The sequence below is a fragment of the Drosophila albomicans genome, chromosome 3, assembly GCF_009650485.2.
Source record: "Drosophila albomicans strain 15112-1751.03 chromosome 3, ASM965048v2, whole genome shotgun sequence".
In the NCBI taxonomy this organism is placed as follows: Eukaryota; Metazoa; Arthropoda; class Insecta; order Diptera; family Drosophilidae; genus Drosophila; species Drosophila albomicans.
The window spans coordinates 8,478,632-8,498,118 of NC_047629.2; the positions used below are offsets into that span (position 1 = coordinate 8,478,632).

At 35.4% G+C, this 19,487-nt stretch overlaps 6 protein-coding genes, 1 long non-coding RNA gene and 2 pseudogenes across 8 annotated transcripts in view; 2 read left to right on the top strand and 7 right to left on the bottom strand.

Moving 5' to 3' along the window:
* LOC117566728 (uncharacterized) overlaps nucleotides 1-19,487 on the top strand; it is a 60,842-nt gene that overhangs the window by 25,871 nt on the left and 15,484 nt on the right. The gene's annotated exons all lie outside the window — the stretch shown is intronic.
* On the bottom strand, nucleotides 2,892-3,592 carry LOC117569616 (larval cuticle protein 1-like; annotated as a pseudogene).
* On the bottom strand, nucleotides 6,481-7,183 carry LOC117571372 (larval cuticle protein 1-like; annotated as a pseudogene).
* Nucleotides 8,972-15,985, top strand: LOC127565647 (uncharacterized). Its single transcript, XR_007954975.1, has 2 exons — nucleotides 8,972-9,073; nucleotides 15,807-15,985. It is a non-coding gene; the product is annotated as an uncharacterized LOC127565647 (long non-coding RNA).
* On the bottom strand, nucleotides 8,973-19,256 carry LOC117569619 (larval cuticle protein 1-like). 2 transcript variants are annotated; one of them, XM_052005169.1, is made up of 2 exons: nucleotides 19,230-19,256; nucleotides 8,973-9,450 (listed from the first exon to the last, which is right to left on the bottom strand). In XM_052005169.1, the coding sequence occupies exons 1-2, from the start codon at nucleotides 19,239-19,241 to the stop codon at nucleotides 9,100-9,102; spliced, it is 363 nt and encodes a 120-aa protein (XP_051861129.1). In that variant the 5' UTR covers nucleotides 19,242-19,256; the 3' UTR covers nucleotides 8,973-9,099. The 2 variants fall into 2 exon arrangements, with proteins under 2 accessions (XP_051861129.1, XP_034106746.1); XM_034250855.2 differs by lacking the exon at nucleotides 19,230-19,256 and adding an exon at nucleotides 9,511-9,609.
* Nucleotides 13,557-14,233, bottom strand: LOC117569617 (larval cuticle protein 1-like). Its single transcript, XM_034250854.2, has 2 exons — nucleotides 14,095-14,233; nucleotides 13,557-14,034 (listed from the first exon to the last, which is right to left on the bottom strand). The coding sequence occupies exons 1-2, from the start codon at nucleotides 14,104-14,106 to the stop codon at nucleotides 13,684-13,686; spliced, it is 363 nt and encodes a 120-aa protein (XP_034106745.1). The 5' UTR covers nucleotides 14,107-14,233; the 3' UTR covers nucleotides 13,557-13,683.
* LOC117569620 (larval cuticle protein 1-like) lies at nucleotides 15,707-16,337 on the bottom strand. Its single transcript, XM_034250856.2, has 2 exons — nucleotides 16,244-16,337; nucleotides 15,707-16,183 (listed from the first exon to the last, which is right to left on the bottom strand). Exons 1-2 carry the CDS (start codon nucleotides 16,253-16,255, stop codon nucleotides 15,833-15,835), a joined length of 363 nt encoding a protein of 120 aa, XP_034106747.1. The 5' UTR covers nucleotides 16,256-16,337; the 3' UTR covers nucleotides 15,707-15,832.
* LOC117569621 (larval cuticle protein 1-like) lies at nucleotides 17,657-18,282 on the bottom strand. The gene is made up of 2 exons (XM_034250857.2): nucleotides 18,177-18,282; nucleotides 17,657-18,119 (listed from the first exon to the last, which is right to left on the bottom strand). The coding sequence occupies exons 1-2, from the start codon at nucleotides 18,186-18,188 to the stop codon at nucleotides 17,769-17,771; spliced, it is 363 nt and encodes a 120-aa protein (XP_034106748.1). The 5' UTR covers nucleotides 18,189-18,282; the 3' UTR covers nucleotides 17,657-17,768.
* Nucleotides 18,676-19,325, bottom strand: LOC117569615 (larval cuticle protein 2-like). Its single transcript, XM_034250853.2, has 2 exons — nucleotides 19,230-19,325; nucleotides 18,676-19,169 (listed from the first exon to the last, which is right to left on the bottom strand). The coding sequence occupies exons 1-2, from the start codon at nucleotides 19,239-19,241 to the stop codon at nucleotides 18,813-18,815; spliced, it is 369 nt and encodes a 122-aa protein (XP_034106744.1). The 5' UTR covers nucleotides 19,242-19,325; the 3' UTR covers nucleotides 18,676-18,812.

Genomic DNA, 19,487 nt, shown 5'->3' on the forward strand with positions numbered 1-19,487 from the left:
AGCCGAGACGATCTAGCCATGTCCGTCTGTCTGTCTGTCCGTCTGTCCGTATGAACACTTAGATCTCAGAGACTATGAGAGATAAAGATATAATTTTTTTAATAGCACTATTTATATTTCCTCGCAGATCAAGAATTTTTAAATTTTGAAGCCAAAGTTTTGTGAAAATTAAGTTGAAATCATATAAAAATTGTTATATAAAAAATATTTTTGTATGGAGAAAATCGCCTATTTACTACAGGTCTTAGTTGCTTCGTCTGACAAACTGGTATATTTTGCATAGCCGATGGTATTTGAGTATTTTTGCAAATATTGATATGCTTAATTTGGCATATTTTTGCGATAATACCGCATTATTTTGACTCGACTGTAGCTCTATTACTTGTAAATATTAAATTTAAGTTTTGAATCAAGTACGTAGGCACTTGGTCAATAGCAGAATTTATTCGCTTTAGAAGTGTATACATAAAAAGTGTACCAGAAAAACTTTCAACTTTGGCGAACCCATTAATAAGGGAATTAGTTTACATTTAATTACAATTAATTAGAATAATAAATTTACAATTAATGTCCCGTTGCAACCGTCAACTAGCAAAAACGTCAAACAAATCTTATCATCATCAGTACACTGAGAAATGCATTAAAATAAGAGGAATTTTATTTATAAGCAACGTGGCACACCAGATGTAACTCCAACATATTTATAATAAAAATATCCTCTGAATTAATACCTCAGTGTAAATATAATCTTATTTATAAGTTGTTTAATTGCAATAGATAAAAGTTACAATAGTTATATGTTATTTTTCAGAAGAGGAATAAAATAAGATTTCTTTAACAAAACAGACCTTTCGGTAATATAAGGAACAAACATGTAATTGGATCAGTTAATTTGGATAAATATGTTGTCGATTTAAGTTAAGCTTCAAGTTGTCAGTAACGTTTAGAAAATCGTAATCTGCACCTTTGCATCATTATAATCATCATCATTTATTTATTCCCTAAATGGAAAATTCTAAATATAGCATAAATATCACATAGAACAAGTAAGAAACCTTAAATCGAGTGTGTCCGATTGAAATATACCCGATACCTAACTTAAAGAAAATCAAAACAAAGCGAGAGCACTATTATCCCTAATTTATACCAAAAGTACAGATACAAAAAAAAACTTTAATATACAAACCTAGCAAATGTATACTTTATATGTTGTATATATCGACATACTATAAATAATTTATTACCTAGCAAATGAATGAAGACTTGACAGCTGCAGCCATTTATTGTTTTATAACATTTGTATCTCATAACAACCAATTGAAGGAATCATTATAAATAAATAATATTGTATGAACCACAAATACCTTTGAAAGTATATTTGCTATTCTATTGTTTTTGCTACAGTTTTGCTACAATGTTTCAACTGTTGACACTGATCATTTCAGGCCTTCTGCCTGTTACATATGTACATACATAACCTAGAAACACTAAAACACTTGTACCTAATAGGTACCCGGTACCTATAAAGTATAAGTAAGTATATAAATATGTGTCTGATTTATCAATATTCATATACAAACAAACTTGCGACCAGCGGAGAGGTACGTGATATCGTTCAGGAAACAGGAAACAAAAATCCAATCAAGAATTTATCCAGAAAATTTGGTGTATCACTAAACATTAACAAAACCTTGAGTCGTCGATGGATACATCCATTCAAATTCTCTGACGAAATTTATAAGAGTCCGGCAACATTAAAATCATCAAGAACTATCAAAAGATCACGATCAGAAAGCATGCTATAAATGTTATTACTTATAGAAAAAATGACCGAAATACAAAGCCTCATAAGAAACTGGAATATTAGATCAGGAAATACAAATATTATAAAAGTACAGAAACATAATTCTAAAGCCACTAGCTCAATATAAAATCTGAGATCTAACAATTTAAATTATAGCATTGGAAGCATTTAAACACGATAGCAACGCAACATATACGTTGGTATATGCAAAATTTACTAGAGCAAACTTCAGTGTCAAGAATTTCATGCTTTAACTAATAAAAGCAAAGGAATAAAATGGAATATATATTTATATATAATTTAAATATATATATCAGCAAGCTCACTTAAAAAAACTTCTTACATTTTGAAAGCTAAGAGCAAAAGAGGATGCTAGTTTTTATAGAATTAGAAAATTATTGAATAAGCAGGTGTTCTGCTCGAAACTCTTTACACTAAGTTTTACTGTAATGCTCAGCTAAAATTCTTGCCTCAAAAATTGTTTAGCGGTGGCACAGGAACAAGAGAAACTAGGCGACTTTTGTAGAAGAAAGCTAAAAAGATTGAATTTTATTAGCCATCCTAAACTCAACCAAAAGCATAATTGGAGCAGGAACTGAAGTAATGACATTCAAAGAAGCGTTACCATTATTTGGGACTTTGACAATTATAGAATGTTGAGAAGTCGAAGGACTAAATGACATCAGTTAAACAACGGTCGGGACGGACAAAGTGGGAATATCTTGAGGAGCTGAAAGTTCATTTGAGAGAATAGATAAAAAGGTTTTGGCCTTTTCACGCTTTAACAGCTTCATACACTTAAACTCTGAATCTAAAGTTGAAAAATTATTCAATAGTTTTTAAAACCTGAGAATAAATCTGACAAGTCAGGCAACGCCGAAATATTCCAGCAAATATCGCGTTCAATATCCCGAATTCGTTAATAGTTTAAAAGTCGTTATACTTTACCTTATTAATTCAAAATCAAGCTTAAGTCGGACACATCTATATCCAATCGGTTGATGACGCCGCTCAAAAATATGTATTCTTGCTGTTGGCACAAAGCTATGAAACCTTTTACCCAAGGGGTATAAAAATAACTCAAAAATTTTGCAATAAGCAATTTGCTGCATGTATTTATACATGAATGAAAAACTTAAATATTTTCGATGTCAAGCAATAATCAAAGGTAGGATTCGCCAAGCATTCAGTGCGTTAGATTTTCAGTAGCTTAGTGCTCAACCGAAGGATTAGCTGCGATCCACTCAAGAGCTCTTTGAATCTCAACTGGGATTTGGTGGTGGGTTGGCAGAAACAGCGCCAGATGGTTGGTAACCGTTCTCATCGGCCACATAGGAGATCTGGATGTGCTCACCGTCGCTTGAGATCCAGCTGAAGCTGCCCTTGATGTTGCCGTGCTCATCACCGGAACGCTGGTCATTGATGCCATTGGATGTCTCCAATTTTGAGTCGAAACCATCTGGACGGATATCCTCGCTGCGAGAGATGACACCATCTACTTCGTCTACGACTGGCACACCTGGGAAGGCGGCGGCCAAGCCAACAATAGCGCAGATCATCAACTGAAATCGGATTTATTTTATTAGACATTGGAAGATCCTTTCTTCGAATTATAGACTTACGAATTTGAACATTTTGTATATTGTGCAGTTATCGAAGAGCGAACCAACGTTGACTGATGATTTAGCATGGCATCATCTGCCTTTTTATACTAATATTTTGGGATCCAAAGAGACATAGAGACCTTTTCAGTTGCAATGTGAATGCAAATTTTTGGGCAAAAATTAACGAAATACTGGTTTACTGCCTTAAGTTAAGCGACATTAAACTCGTTTTCATTTCACATAACTGCTCGAACATTGCAAATTGTGGGTGGTTCTTATTTAATATATAAGAATTAATTAGAGTCCAGAAATTATTTTTTCCATTAATTTACATTTATAACCAACCCGAACACGAGCGAATCAGGTTATATCTGGCCTTTTCCTAATGCTAGGACTGACCTTTATCAAACAAATATATTGAAAATATTTGGAAATGTTGAAATATAATGTTTAGAATTACCGGCTGAAATATATTTGATTGTTGTTTCAAATTCATAAGGGAAAATGTTAAGGAAATTGTAAATATATGTAGTGGATAATTTTCCTTGATTCTACTTATTTTGCTGCGTTCTCATGTCAACTAAAATTTAAATTTATGCACATACAAAAAACAATTTTTTTAAAACGACGTCGAAAAATATTTATAAACCAGAATTTGTATATAATATTAATTGTGGATTTATTTAATTTGTTCGTGTATTAGATTATATAATAGGGTAGGTGGCTGTTATAAAAGCACAACTATAAGTAAATATGATTAAAGAATTCAGGAATTTGTTGTAATTATTTATAGCGTCGTCAATTTTCTTCAACTCATAAATATTAAAAATTACAAAAATCATGCAAGATTTGATTTTTCTGAAAGAACTTGAATAAGATTGAGTTTGTTTTAGATTTTTTCTAACTTCTGCCAGCGCAAATCGAAAAAAAATCTAAATTTCGAGCAAGTGCAATTTTAAATCGAGGGCTCAAAAATATCATATTTCATTGCTTTGGTTGACAATCTAATAGTATCGATATATCGATATGGTATATCTTTTGATACATATTAATGTATTTGGATACAGCACTATTTTGATATAAATAAAAATGGATACGTATCGCCACAGTATTTATTCATCCTAAGTTTATTAACGTTTAGATAACACACATCTGCTCGTTGCATCATCTATCATCATCAGTCTTTATTCGCCTATTCTAAATATAGCATAAATATCACATAGAACAAGTAAGAAACCTAAAATCGAGTGTGTCCGATTGAAATATACCCGATACCTAACTTAAAGAAAATCAAAACAAAGCGAGAGCACTATTATCCCTAATTTATACCAAAAGTACAGATATACAAAAAAAAACTTTAATATACAAACCTAGCAAATGTATACTTTATATGTTGTATATATCGACATACTATAAATAATTTATTACCTAGCAAATGAATGAAGACTTGACAGCTGCAGCCATTTATTGTTTTATAACATTTGTATCTCATAACAACCAATTGAAGGAATCATTATAAATAAATAATATTGTATGAACCACAAATACCTTTGAAAGTATATTTGCTATTCTATTGTTTTTGCTACAGTTTTGCTACAATGTTTCAACTGTTGACACTGATCATTTCAGGCCTTCTGCCTGTTACATATGTACATACATAACCTAGAAACACTAAACACTTGTACCTAATAGGTACCCGGTACCTATAAAGTATAAGTAAGTATATAAATATGTGTCTGATTTATCAATATTCATATACAAACAAACTTGCGACCAGCGGAGAGGTACGTGATATCGTTCAGGAAACAGGAAACAAAAATCCAATCAAGAATTTATCCAGAAAATTTGGTGTATCACTAAACATTAACAAAACCTTGAGTCGTCGATGGATACATCCATTCAAATTCTCTGACGAAATTTATAAGAGTCCGGCAACATTAAAATCATCAAGAACTATCAAAGATCACGATTCAGAAAAGCATGCTATAAATGTTAATTACTTATAGAAAAAATGACCGAAATACAAAGCCTCATAAGAAACTGATATTAGATCAGGAAATACAAATATTATAAAAGTACAGAAACATAATTCTAAAGCCACTAGCTCAATATAAAATCTGAGATCTAACAATTTAAATTATAGCATTGGAAGCATTTAAACACGATAGCAACGCAACATATACGTTGGTATATGCAAAATTTACTAGAGCAAACTTCAGTGTCAAGAATTTCATGCTTTAACTAATAAAAGCAAAGGAATAAAATGGAATATATATTTATATATAATTTAAATATATATCAGCAAGCTCACTTAAAAAACTTCTTACATTTTGAAAGCTAAGAGCAAAAGAGGATGCTAGTTTTTATAGAATTAGAAAATTATTGAATAAGCAGGTGTTCTGCTCGAAACTCTTTACACTAAGTTTTACTGTAATGCTCAGCTAAAATTCTTGCCTCAAAAATTGTTTAGCGGTGGCACAGGAACAAGAGAAACTAGGCGACTTTTGTAGAAGAAAGCTAAAAAGAGATGAATTTTATTAGCCATCCTAAACTCAACCAAAAGCATAATTGGAGCAGGAACTGAAGTAATGACATTCAAAGAAGCGTTACCATTATTTGGGACTTTGACAATTATAGAATGTTGAGAAGTCGAAGGACTAAATGACATCAGTTAAACAACGGTCGGGACGGACAAAGTGGGAATATCTTGAGGAGCTGAAAGTTCATTTGAGAGAATAGATAAAAAGGTTTTGGCCTTTTCACGCTTTAACAGCTTCATACACTTAAACTCTGAATCTAAAGTTGAAAAATTATTCAATAGTTTTTAAAACCTGAGAATAAATCTGACAAGTCAGGCAACGCCGAAATATTCCAGCAAATATCGCGTTCAATATCCCGAATTCGTTAATAGTTTAAAAGTCGTTATACTTTACCTTATTAATTCAAAATCAAGCTTAAGTCGGACACATCTATATCCAATCGGTTGATGACGCCGCTCAAAAATATGTATTCTTGCTGTTGGCACAAAGCTATGAAACCTTTTACCCAAGGGGTATAAAAATAACTCAAAAATTTTGCAATAAGCAATTTGCTGCATGTATTTATACATGAATGAAAAACTTAAATATTTTCGATGTCAAGCAATAATCAAAGGTAGGATTCGCCAAGCATTCAGTGCGTTAGATTTTCAGTAGCTTAGTGCTCAACCGAAGGATTAGCTGCGATCCACTCAAGAGCTCTTTGAATCTCAACTGGGATTGGTGGTGGGGTTGGCAGAACAGCGCCAGATGGTTGGTAACCGTTCTCATCGGCCACATAGGAGATCTGGATGTGCTCACCGTCGCTTGAGATCCAGCTGAAGCTGCCCTTGATGTTGCCGTGCTCATCACCGGAACGCTGGTCATTGATGCCATTGGATGTCTCCAATTTTGAGTCGAAACCCATCTGGACGGATATCCTCGCTGCGAGAGATGACACCATCTACTTCGTCTACGACTGGCACACCTGGGAAGGCGGCGGCCAAGCCAACAATAGCGCAGATCATCAACTGAAATCGGATTTTATTTTATTAGACATTGGAAGATCCTTTCTTCGAATTATAGACTTACGAATTTGAACATTTTGTATATTGTGCAGTTATCGAAGAGCGAACCAACGTTGACTGATGATTTAGCATGGCATCATCTGCCTTTTTATACTAATATTTTGGGATCCAAAGAGACATAGAGACCTTTTCAGTTGCAATGTGAATGCAAATTTTGGGCAAAAATTAACGAAATACTGGTTTACTGCCTTAAGTTAAGCGACATTAAACTCGTTTTCATTTCACATAACTGCTCGAACATTGCAAATTGTGGGTTGGTTCTTATTTAATATATAAGAATTAATTAGAGTCCAGAAATTATTTTTTCCATTAATTTACATTTATAACCAACCGAACACGAGCGAATCAGGTTATATCTGGCCTTTTCCTAATGCTAGGACTGACCTTTATCAAACAAATATATTGAAAATATTTGGAAATGTTGAAATATAATGTTTAGAATTACCGGCTGAAATATATTTGATTGTTGTTTCAAATTCATAAGGGAAAATGTTAAGGAAATTGTAAATATATGTAGTGGATAATTTTCCTTGATTCTACTTATTTTGCTGCGTTCTCATGTCAACTAAAATTAAAATTTATGCACATACAAAAAAAATTTTTTTTAAAACGACGTCGAAAAATATTTTATAAACCAGAATTTGTATATAATATTAATTGTGGATTTATTTAATTTGTTCGTGTATTAGATTATATAATAGGGTAGGTGGCTGTTATAAAAGCACAACTATAAGTAAATATGATTAAAGAATTCAGGAATTTGTTGTAATTATTTATAGCGTCGTCAATTTTCTTCAACTCATAAATATTAAAAATTACAAAAATCATGCCAAGATTTGATTTTTCTGAAAGAACTTGAATAAGATTGAGTTTGTTTTAGATTTTTTTCTAACTTCTGCCAGCGCAAATCGAAAAAAAAATCTAAATTTCGAGCAAGTGCAATTTTAAATCGAGGGCTCAAAAATATCATATTTCATTGCTTTGGTTGACAATCTAATAGTATCGATATATCGATATGGTATATCTTTTGATACATATTAATTTGGTATATTTAAAGATTGATACCGCACTATTTAGTATTTATTAAAAATGGATAACGGGTATCTCACAGTCTAGCATATTCATCCTAAGTAGCTTTTACCGTCTGGTCTGTGCCAGACAAACAACTTGTTATACTATGTATACATATAAGTAGATCATCCAAAACACGCGCTGTATATATTAATGTATATTTATGAGTAAGAGAATTTTACAAAGATTTCTCAACTATCTTAATACAATCATGCGCAATATTCAAAAAAGAACTTGAAACACAAATTGCGTTTCTGTTTGATTTGGTTCTGTTTTCGAAACTTTTCTATGGTGCATATTTCCCTTTTCGTCGAATGAGGTTTTGTCTATCTCAATTGTTATAATTTTCCTTCGCCTTTGTTTTAAATACTATTTAACATTTTAGACTAATAATTAAAAATGAAGACAATGAATTCTCTCATTCATCCCATTCATATAGTAATAGCATTGGATAATAATATGCTTAAATATAATGCTAATGGTAAAGTCATTCGATTTTCGAAATATAGGTGTCATAAATAACTAAACAATAACAAAGCTACAGTCTAGTGGGCTCGATTACATAATGAATAGAAACAACAAACATAAGTTAAATTTGATTAAAATCAGGAAAGCTTATCAATTGCAAGAATTATGGCAAGATTATCATAGATTATGAAATATACACAAAACAGGTCATCTCCACAAAATTGTCACTTGAATAACCATAAAGTTTTTTATATAATCGCTTCCTAATATCCAATAAAGTTTAAGTCACAGTGGATCTTCTCACAGCGGATACCTCTATTAACTTTTCTTCTATGAGTTACATTCAATTGATGTTGACACAAAATAAAAGTAGATGATATAAAAATGTCCAATTGATGATTACTAAAAAAACAATAAACTGTTTGCATTATGCAATTTGCTGCATGTATTTTTATACTCATATAAAATCATGTATCATGAATGAAAAACTTAAATATTTTTGAAGTCAAGCAATAGTCATAGGTTTGGATCATCAATAGTTGAATGGCTTAGTGTTCAACCGAAGGATGAGCTGCGATCCAATCAAGGGCCTTCTGGATCTCAACTGGGATTGGGGGTGGAGTGGGCAACACTTCACCAGATGGCTGGAAACCATTCTCATCAGCCACATAGGTGATCTGGACATGCTCGCCTTCGGGGGAGATGTAGCTGAAGCTGCCCTTGATGTTGCCGTACTCATCGCCGGAACGCTGGTCATTGATGCCATTGACTGTCTCCAGTTTGGACTCAAAGCCATCTGGACGGATATCCTCACTGCGAAGGACGACACCATCTACTTCGTCTACGACTGGCACACCTGGGAAGGCGGCGGCCAAGCCAACAATAGCGCAGATCATCAACTGAAATCAGATTTATTTTATTAGACATTGGAAGATCCTTTCTTCGAATTATTCACTTACGAATTTGAACATTTTGTTTATTGTGAAGTTATCGAACAGGGAACCAACGTTAACTGATGATTTAGCATGGCATCATCTGCCTTTTTATACAAATTGATATAGAACCCAAAGAGAGTTAGAAACCTTTTCAGTTGCAATATTAATGCAAATTTTGGGCAAAAATTAACGAAATACAGGTTTTGATGCCTTCAGATAAGCGACATAGAACTTGTTTCACATAGTTGCAAAAACAAAACCGCCCCAAAATTGCAAATTGTGGGTTGGCTCATATTGAACATATTAGAATTCAGTTATTTAAATTTTCTTTGATCCCACTTATCATGTGAACTAAAATTTAAATTTATGCACATACAAAGAAAAATAGTTTTAAAACGAGGTGTCGAGTAAAACGTATAAACCGGAATGTGTATAAAATGTTAAATGGCGATTTGTTTGATGTGTTTGAATGTTAGATTATATAATAGGGTAATTAGATGGTATATAAAGCACAACTATAGGGTAATACGATTAAAAAAGTCAGGAATTTGTTGTAAGCGTACAGTGAGTTCATATTTTCGCAACTCGGGTATATATTATAAATTACAAAAATCATTTAAAATTGGATGGTTTCATAATGTAGAAATGCCTGCAGGAAATATATGTAGACAACAGAAGGAGTCATCTCCCAAAAGGTGTAAATATTCTTGATCAACAACCAAGACAATATAGCCATGTCCGTCTGCCCTATGAATTTCTATAGCTCAGGGATATAGAATATACAACATATTTTCCGACAGCACTTTTAAGAAAGCTACAGACGAGTGTGCTCAACTGTGAGATACCCGCTACCCATTTTAAATACAAATATAAGAATCATATTCCAATATTATTTTCAAAATATACCGAAAATTCTTAAAAAATACTAAAAATATACCAAATGGTATATTTGGTATGCCAATATAGTACCAAATTCAAAATATGCCATAGACGGCACAATGTACCAGATTGTCGGGCAAAGCAACCCCCTAGTAAGTACGCGTTTTTGCCCATACAAAAGTATTTCTTTAATACCTTCCACAATTATCTAGGTTAGGTTAGGTGGGACCGGCTGCCCCTGTACGGGGCAAAGCATAGACCAGTGGAGGTCCGTAGCTGTACCGGTAGCTTATCTACGTCTCAGAAGTCGCGAAGTATGGACGCCTTCTTAGCAAAAGCCAGTAGCATCCTAGGAGGTAGCCGTGAAACGTCCCGAAGATCGTTGTGGCACGGCGAATTAAGGTATTTCAACCGGAGTCGGGATAACGCTGGGCATCTACAGAGAAGATGCTCGAGTGTTTCCTTAACTCCGGGCTCGTTGCATTTCCTGCACTGATCACTGTTCGTGATACCCAGCTTTACAGCATGGACAGCCGACAGACAGTGACCGGTTAAAATGCCTAGCATTAGCCTGCAGTCTTTCCTTGAAAGCTGCATGACGAAATTGGTTAAGTTTTTATTGGTAGAGGCACACATCAGCCTTGCAGTTTTGCACGAGTTGGCATTGCGCCAGCTAGCATCCCACTGAAGTCTGGAGCGCACACCTCAATTTCCCTGCCTAGAGTTCGCAGGGATATCGGAACATTGCACATGTTACCGACATCGAGCCCCACTCCCTCTTTGGCGAGAGAGTCTGCGATCTCGTTGCCATCGATGCCCTGGTGGCTTGGGATCCAATAGATACGCACGACCGCAGATGCGTTCAGCGACTATTGCTCTTCTGCTGTCCAGGACAACTTTGGACTTGACCACATCAGAGTATATTGATCTTATTGCAGCCTGGCTGTCAACAAAGATGTTAATAGAGTTATGATTACACTGTAAACCCCGGGCCAATTCGGCAGCCTTGCCAATGGCGAAAACTTCCGCCTGGAAGATGCTGCAGTAGTCTGGGAGTTTATAGGAATGTTTGGAGACCGGGTCCGGGCAGTATACGGCCGCTCCGACACCATCATCCATCTTCGACCCGTCGGTGAAGAGGTTGAGGGCTCCGGGAATGCATAACCCTTCCCGCCAGCAGTCCGGTTCCAAGAATATTGTTTTAATATGGTCAGTACTGGTAAGGGGGATAGTATAGTCCAGGTCTCTACTAGTCTCCCTACCAATGGCGCTGTGACCATAGCCTAACAGACCCAGATTGCCTGTTGCGGCAATCCTTAGGGACGATTTTGCGGCTATGGATTGCGCGTATATGTTCAACGGTTCGACGCCAGCTATTACCTCGAGGGCTTTAGTTGGCGTCGACCTGATAGCGCCTGTGATGCACAGTAGCGCTTGACGCTGTGTCCTTTCCATGATGGATAGGTACGTCCTTTTTTCCGTGGCCTGCCACCACACTATAACACCATAGGTGAGGATAGGGCGAACAACTGAGATGTATATCCACCGCATTAGATTGGGTGAGAGGCCCCAAGTGCAACTAAGCATCTTTTTCGCCATGTATAAGGCTCCGGTGGCCTTCTTCACCCTTTCTAGCACGTTAAGCTTCCATGACAGTTTGCTGTCCAGAACCACACCTAGGTATTTTACTGCTACGCTCGGCTTTAGCATGGTGCAGCCTATTTTTGGGGGGGACCACGCAGGTACCTTATACCTCTTCGTGAAGAGGATAAGGTCCGTTTTGTCCGCGTTAATGCTGAGCCCGGCTGATTCGGCCCATGCTTTAACTTCCCGTAAAGTAAGTTCCATTACGGAACTAAGGGTGGTTGGGCATTTCCCAGTTATCAAAATGCTTATGTCGTCGGCATAGGCAATTAACTTGGGGGCCCGTCTAGTGAATTTTTGAAGTAGGCTATTTACGACCAGATTCCAAAGGAGAGGCGAGAGAACCCCACCCTGGGGAGTGCCACCTCGCACTACCTTTGTAATGGCCGCATCGCCCCACGTAGCCACCACCCGCCTGTCACAGAGAAGGCGGTTGACCCACCTGTGGATCGCTGGTGCCGTGTTAACTGAGGTAAGGCCCTTCATAATAGCGTCAGTGGTGACGTTATTGAAGGCGCCTGAAATTATCTGATCGTAAACAAATTTTCAGTACTCATAAATACTAAAGTTATTATTGTATACACCAAAATTCGCAGCTCTAGCTTTAAAATTACGCTTGTTATTCGATTTTTTTTATTTTCGGGGGCGGTAGGGGGCGTGGCAAAAATTTGAAGCGAACTTGATCTGCGTGCAAACATAACAAACGCTGTCAAAAAAAAATTATAGCTCTATCTCTTATAGTCTCTGAGATCTAGGTGTTCATACGGACGGACGGACAGACGGAGATGGCTAGATCGTCTCGGTTGTTGACGCTGATCAAGAATATATATTTTTATAGGGTCGGAGATGCCTCGTTCCACCTGTTACCAACATTTCCTGTCGGCACAAAGTTATAATACCCTTTTAGCCATGGGTAGCGGGTATAAAAATTTTAACAGAAGATTGCATTTATGTTTCTTTTGTTTCTCTATTCGAAACTTTTTTATGGTGCATATTTTTCCTTTCGTCGTAGTAGACGAAGCTTCACTGCGTTTATCGTTATAATTTTTGTTCGCCGTTGTTTTAAATACTATTTAACATTTTAGACTAATAATTAAAAATGAAAACGATGAATTCTCTCATTCGTCCCATTCATATAGTAATAGCATTGGATAATAATATGCTTTAATAAATGCTAATGGTAAAGCCATTTGATTTTCGAAATATAGGTGTCATAAATAAATAGACAATAACAAAGCTACAGTCTAATGTGCTCTATTATATAATGAATATAAATAAAAAATATAAGTTCAATTTGATTAAAATCAGAAAAGCGTCTCAATTGCATAAAGAATATGCCAAAATTTTGTATAATTTGTGCTATGTATGAAATAGAGTACGAAATATACACAAAACTGGTCAGCTCTACAAAATTGTCACTAAATAAATAATTATCAAGTCGATCTTCTCCCAGCGGACACCTCTGTTAACTTTTGTTCTGTCAGTTACATTCATTTGATGTTGACACAAACTAAAGTTTCCTAGGTTGATGAATACTAAGGAATACATTTGTTTGCATTATGCAATTTGCTGCATGTATTTTTATACTCGTATAAAATCATGTGTCATGAATGAAAAACTTAAATATTTTTGAAGTCAAGCAATAGTCATAGGGATCATCAATAGTTGAATGGCTTAGTGTTCAACCGAAGGATGAGCTGCGATCCAATCAAGGGCCTTCTGGATCTCAACTGGGATTGGGGGTGGAGTGGGCAACACTTCACCAGATGGCTGGAAACCATTCTCATCAGCCACATAGGTGATCTGGACATGCTCGCCTTCGGGGGAGATGTAGCTGAAGCTGCCCTTGATGTTGCCGTACTCATCGCCGGAACGCTGGTCATTGATGCCATTGACTGTCTCCAGTTTGGACTCAAAGCCATCTGGACGGATATCCTCACTGCGAAGGACGACACCATCTACTTCGTCTACGACTGGCACACCTGGGAAGGCGGCGGCCAAGCCAACAATAGCGCAGATCATCAACTGAAATCGGATTTATTTTATTAGACATTGGAAGATCCTTTCTTCGAATTATTCACTTACGAATTTGAACATTTTGTTTATTGTGAAGTTATCGAACAGGGAACCAACGTTAACTGATGATTTAGCATGGCTTCATCTGCCTTTTTATAAAAAGTGTTATAGAACCCAAAGAGAGTTAGAAACCTTTTCAGTTGCAATGTGAATGCAAATTTTGTGCAAAAATTAACGAAATACAGGTTTTGATGCCTTCAGATAAGCGACATAGAACTTGTTTCACATAGTTGCAAAAACAAAACCGCCCCAAAAATGCAAATTGTGGGTTGGCTCATATTGAACATATTAGAATTCAGTTATTTAAATTTAATTTCATATAATTTAATTTTGGTTTGAATTAAATTAGACATGAAACTCAAACTAGTAATGAATTCTTCCCACTGTCTTCTACATTAAGACAGACCTTTGTTATGGTAATGTATTTCAAATATTTAAAAACATTTCAAATATAATAAAAAATATTTCCGGTATTTATTGTTACTAATTGAACGAGGCGATGGGAAATAATTTGATCAAGAAAATAAATGTATGTTGATAACAAATGTCAATGACGATAAAATATTGTAAAGTGAGAAAGCTACTGTCAAGTGTGCTCGACTGTGAAATAATCGGTATCCATTTTTAATAAAAGCAAAATAGTGCAGTATTTCTTTAACATATACCAAATTAATAATTGGAAATCGTAGATTTTATTTGGTATATTAATATGCTATTACATTGAAAATATATTGTAGAATACAAAATATGCGTGATTGGAAGAATCTAAAATATACTGCGTGCAAAAATAAAAATATATAGTGAAAATATTTGGAAAAGTTTAAATATAATGTTTAGAATTTCAGCCGACAATATATTTAATTCTTGTGTTTCAGATTCATCCGGGAAAATATAAAGGAGTTTATAATTGTGTGCAATTGTTTATTTTCTTTAATCCCACTTATCATGCAGCAATGTCATATGAACTAAAACTTAAATTTATGCTTATGCAAAGAAAAATAATTTTAAAACGAGGTGTCAAATAAAATGTATAAACCGGAATGTGTATAACATGCTAACTGGCAATTGGTTTGATTTGTTTGAATGTTAGGTTATATAATATGGTAGTTAGCTGGTATACAAAGCAAGACTATAGGATAATAATTATTAATTATTATTATTCCCTCTACTCGGATATATGTTATAAATTGCAATCAATCATTAAAAACGGCACTTGTTATACGCGGTACCCATGAGGTAAAAGGGTATAATAACTTTGTACACGCAGGACTCATCTACGAAACCATAAAGTATATATATTCTTTATTAGCGTCAACAAGCGAGGCGATAAAGCCATATCCGTCTGTCTGTCTGTCCGAATGAACTCCTGGATCTCTCGACTATAAGAGATGGAGACATCATTTTGTTATGTTTGCAGGCAAATCAAGTTTGTTTCAAACTTTTTCCATGTCCACTTTTATATGTTTTTATACGATCACCTAATATTTAAAAAGGTTTAAGTCACAGCGGACACCTCTGTTAACTTTTCTTCTACGAGTTACATTCAATTGATGTTGTCACAAACTAAAAGTAGATGGTATAAAAATGTCCAATGTATGGTTACTAAAAAAACACTAAACTGTTTGCATTATGCAATTTGCTGCATGTATTTTTATACTCGTAAAAAATCATGTGTCGTGAATGAAAAATTTAAATATTTTTATGTCAAGCAATAGTCATAGGTTGGGATCATCAATAGTTGAATGGCTTAGTGTTCAACCGAAGGATGAGCTGCGATCCAATCAAGGGCCTTCTGGATCTCAACTGGGATTGGGGGTGGAGTGGGCAGCACTTCACCAGATGGCTGGAAACCATTCTCATCAGCCACATAGGTGATCTGGACATGCTCGCCTTCGGGGGAGATGTAGCTGAAGCTGCCCTTGATGTTGCCGTACTCATCGCCGGAACGCTGGTCATTGATGCCATTGACTGTCTCCAGTTTGGACTCAAAGCCATCTGGACGGATATCCTCACTGCGAAGGACGACACCATCTACTTCGTCTACGACTGGCACACCTGGGAAGGCGGCGGCCAAGCCAACAATAGCGCAGATCATCAACTGAAATCGGATTTATTTTATTAGACATTGAAAGATCCTTTCTTCGAATTATTCACTTACGAATTTGAACATTTTGTTTATTGTGAAGTTATCGAACAGGGAACCAACGTTAACTGATGATTTAGCAATGGCATCATCTGTCTTTTTATACAAGTTGTTATAGAACCCAAAGAGAGTAAGAAACCTTTTCAGTTGCAATATTAATGCAAATTTTGCGAAAAAATTACCAAAATACAGGTTTATTGCCTTCAGATAAGCGACATTAAACTTGTTTTCATTTCGCAAAGCTGCAAAAAAAAAACCGCCCCAAAATTGCAAATTGTGGGTTGGCTCATATTGAATATATTGGAATTTAGTTATTTAAATTTAATTTGAACCCAGAAATTACTTTTTCCACTAATTTGCATTTATAAGCATCTAGAATTTGTTGTTCATTATTGAATAAGGTTCTATTTGACATGAAGCTCATACAAATAGTGAATTCTCCCCGATTTCTCCCATATTAAGACAGATGTTTGTTATGCTAATGTATTAAAATATTGCGAAACATTTTATATATAATAACACTTCCGCCCACAATATATTTTATTCTTACGTTTCCGTTTTTTATTGTTACTTATTGAACGCGACGATAGGAAATAATTAAATCAAGAAAATAAATGTGTAGTTAACAAATATCAATGACGATAAAATATTATTATGTGAGAGAGCTACTGTCGAGTGTGCTCGAATGTGATATACCCGTTACCCATTTTTAAAAAAATAATATAGTGATAAATATATCGCAGGCTTTATTTGGGATATTGAAATTATACTGTAGAGTACAAAACATTGCTGATTGCAAATCTTGATTTAAATCAAAATTGATTTACGTGCAAAAATAAAAAGTGCTGACAACAAAATTAGAGCTCTTATAGTCTCTGATCGCTGATCAGGATATATGTGTATACTTGAAGGGGTTGGAGATGCCTCCTTCCGCCTGTTACACATTGCCTGCAAAATTATTGCAAAAATACTTTTCTATTCAACAAGTAGCGATTGTAAATTTTGCAAAATGTATTAAATTGTACTAAGCCAATTAATTTATATCGAATTGTTGAGTATTGGATTGATTTAGTGTGTAAATCAACGTGGTTAATGCGATTAAAGAACTCAAGATTTTGAAAAAATATTTATATTGCCCTATTTTTAACTTCTATAAGTAATGTGGCATTAATTTTGAAATCGTTGGTAGAAGGCATATTTTTTGCACAGATTTAAAGATTCTTTTTATGAGAATGTTTTAAAATGTGTATGTATTTGTTTTCGAAGTCTGTTTTGAGAATCTGAAAAAAAAACGCCAAACTATCTACAGATATATCTTAAATTTACCAATTTAACTAGATTCATTTCTGAAATTTCTTTAACTAATTTTTCACCATCTTCATTTCCCAGAACTATTCGATTGAGATTTCTGTTCAGAACATAAGCAATTGTATTATATTTTTGTTATAATCAGCATATATTTTACTATTTTGAGTCGACTAATTTTACTTAATTCATTTACTTTTGACGATTATTATATGAATGTTAGGAACTTGATTCCTTAGTGCTCTCCGTTGTAAGGATGAGCTGCGATCCACTCGAGAGCCCTTTGAATTTCAACGGGAATTGGTGGCGGGGTTGGCAGAACAGCACCAGTTGGTTGATAGCCGTTCTCATCGGCAATATAGCTTATTTCGACCGGCTCATCCTCGGGTGTGTCGAAACTGAAGCTGCCCCTAATATTGCCATGTTCATCTCCAGCTCTATCCTCCTTGATGCCATTGGAAATCTCGAGATGGGTATTGAAGCCATCTGGGCGAATATCCTCACTGCGAGAGATTACTTCGGCGTTAACATCATCCAATTGTCCTGGATAGGCTGCAGCCAGGCCAACAAGAGCGCAGACCAAGAGCTGAAATGTATTATATTTTGTTAAAAAGGGATTTTTAGATGCACATCGCACACTTACGATTTTGAACATTTTAGTTGTTTTGCAGTGGTAGAACGGGGAACGATCGTTGACTGATGATCCACCTTGGGCTGCTATTGTCTTTTATACAATTCGAAGTTGATCTGATTGCATCACATAACATATAATATAATTTATAGTTTCGAGTCAACATGTTGATTTTTGCTTGATAGATTCTTGACAAGCTATTACCAAACTAGTTTACACTTTAAATAACTGCTAATAAACAGAGCTGACATAAATCAACGCAGAATGCGCCTGAAAGCAAAAGTGAAGATTGATCTTATTGTTTGCCATAATTATTAAGACTAGAAACCTCAAACATGAATTTATTTTTGAGACATCGATTATATGTTAGATTGGCATTCAAATGGTATTCTTCAACTCTTACTGGCTATTTTAGTTCCTAAATTTTAGCACTGTTATACATTCAACTATTCCATATTATTGATCATCAAGTTAACCCAAACTGACTTTCTCTTTTCTGATAAAACAATAATTTAATGATTGCCTTAGCAATTTGCTGCATATATTTTTAAAATCATACAAAAAATTAAATATTTTCGACTTTGAAGTATACTAGTTGTCCATGGTCAAGCGGATTTGGTTCAGGAATTGACTGTGTCACTGACTGATTTAGTGCTTCTCAAGAGATGGGTGACCTGCGATCCAATCAAGGGCCTTCTGGATCTCAACTGGGATTGGGGGTGGAGTGGGCAGCACATCACCAGATGGCTGGAAACCATTCTCATCAGCCACATAAGTGATCTGAACATGCTCGCCCTCGGGGGAGATGTAGCTGAAGCTTCCCTTGATGTTGCCGTGCACATCGCCGGAACGCTGGTCATTGATGCCATTGGTGGTCTCCAACTTGGACTCAAAGCCATCTGGGCGCACATCCTCACTGCGAGAGACGACATCGGCATGAACATCCCCACCGGGTAAGACACCTGGGTAGGCTGCGGCCAGGCCAACAATAGCGCAGATCATCAACTGGAATCGGAGTCAAATAATTAGCCACTGAGAGATCTTTGCTTCGAATCGTGTACTTACGAATTTGAACATTTTGGATATTGTGCAGTTGTAGATCGGGGAACGAACGTTTACTGATGATCTGACTTAGCAACAGCTGGCTTTTTATACTTCTTTTTCAGGTAGTCAAGTATCTATACATATGTAGAGAGTTAGAACCTTTCCCCAAATTGTATATAATTTACATTTAGGTTTTGCAGGTTTTGCATCTTCACCAAACTCGTTTGCACTTCAAGTACGGTTAGGTAAATTCTGAAATAAAATGCAATGTGGTGACAG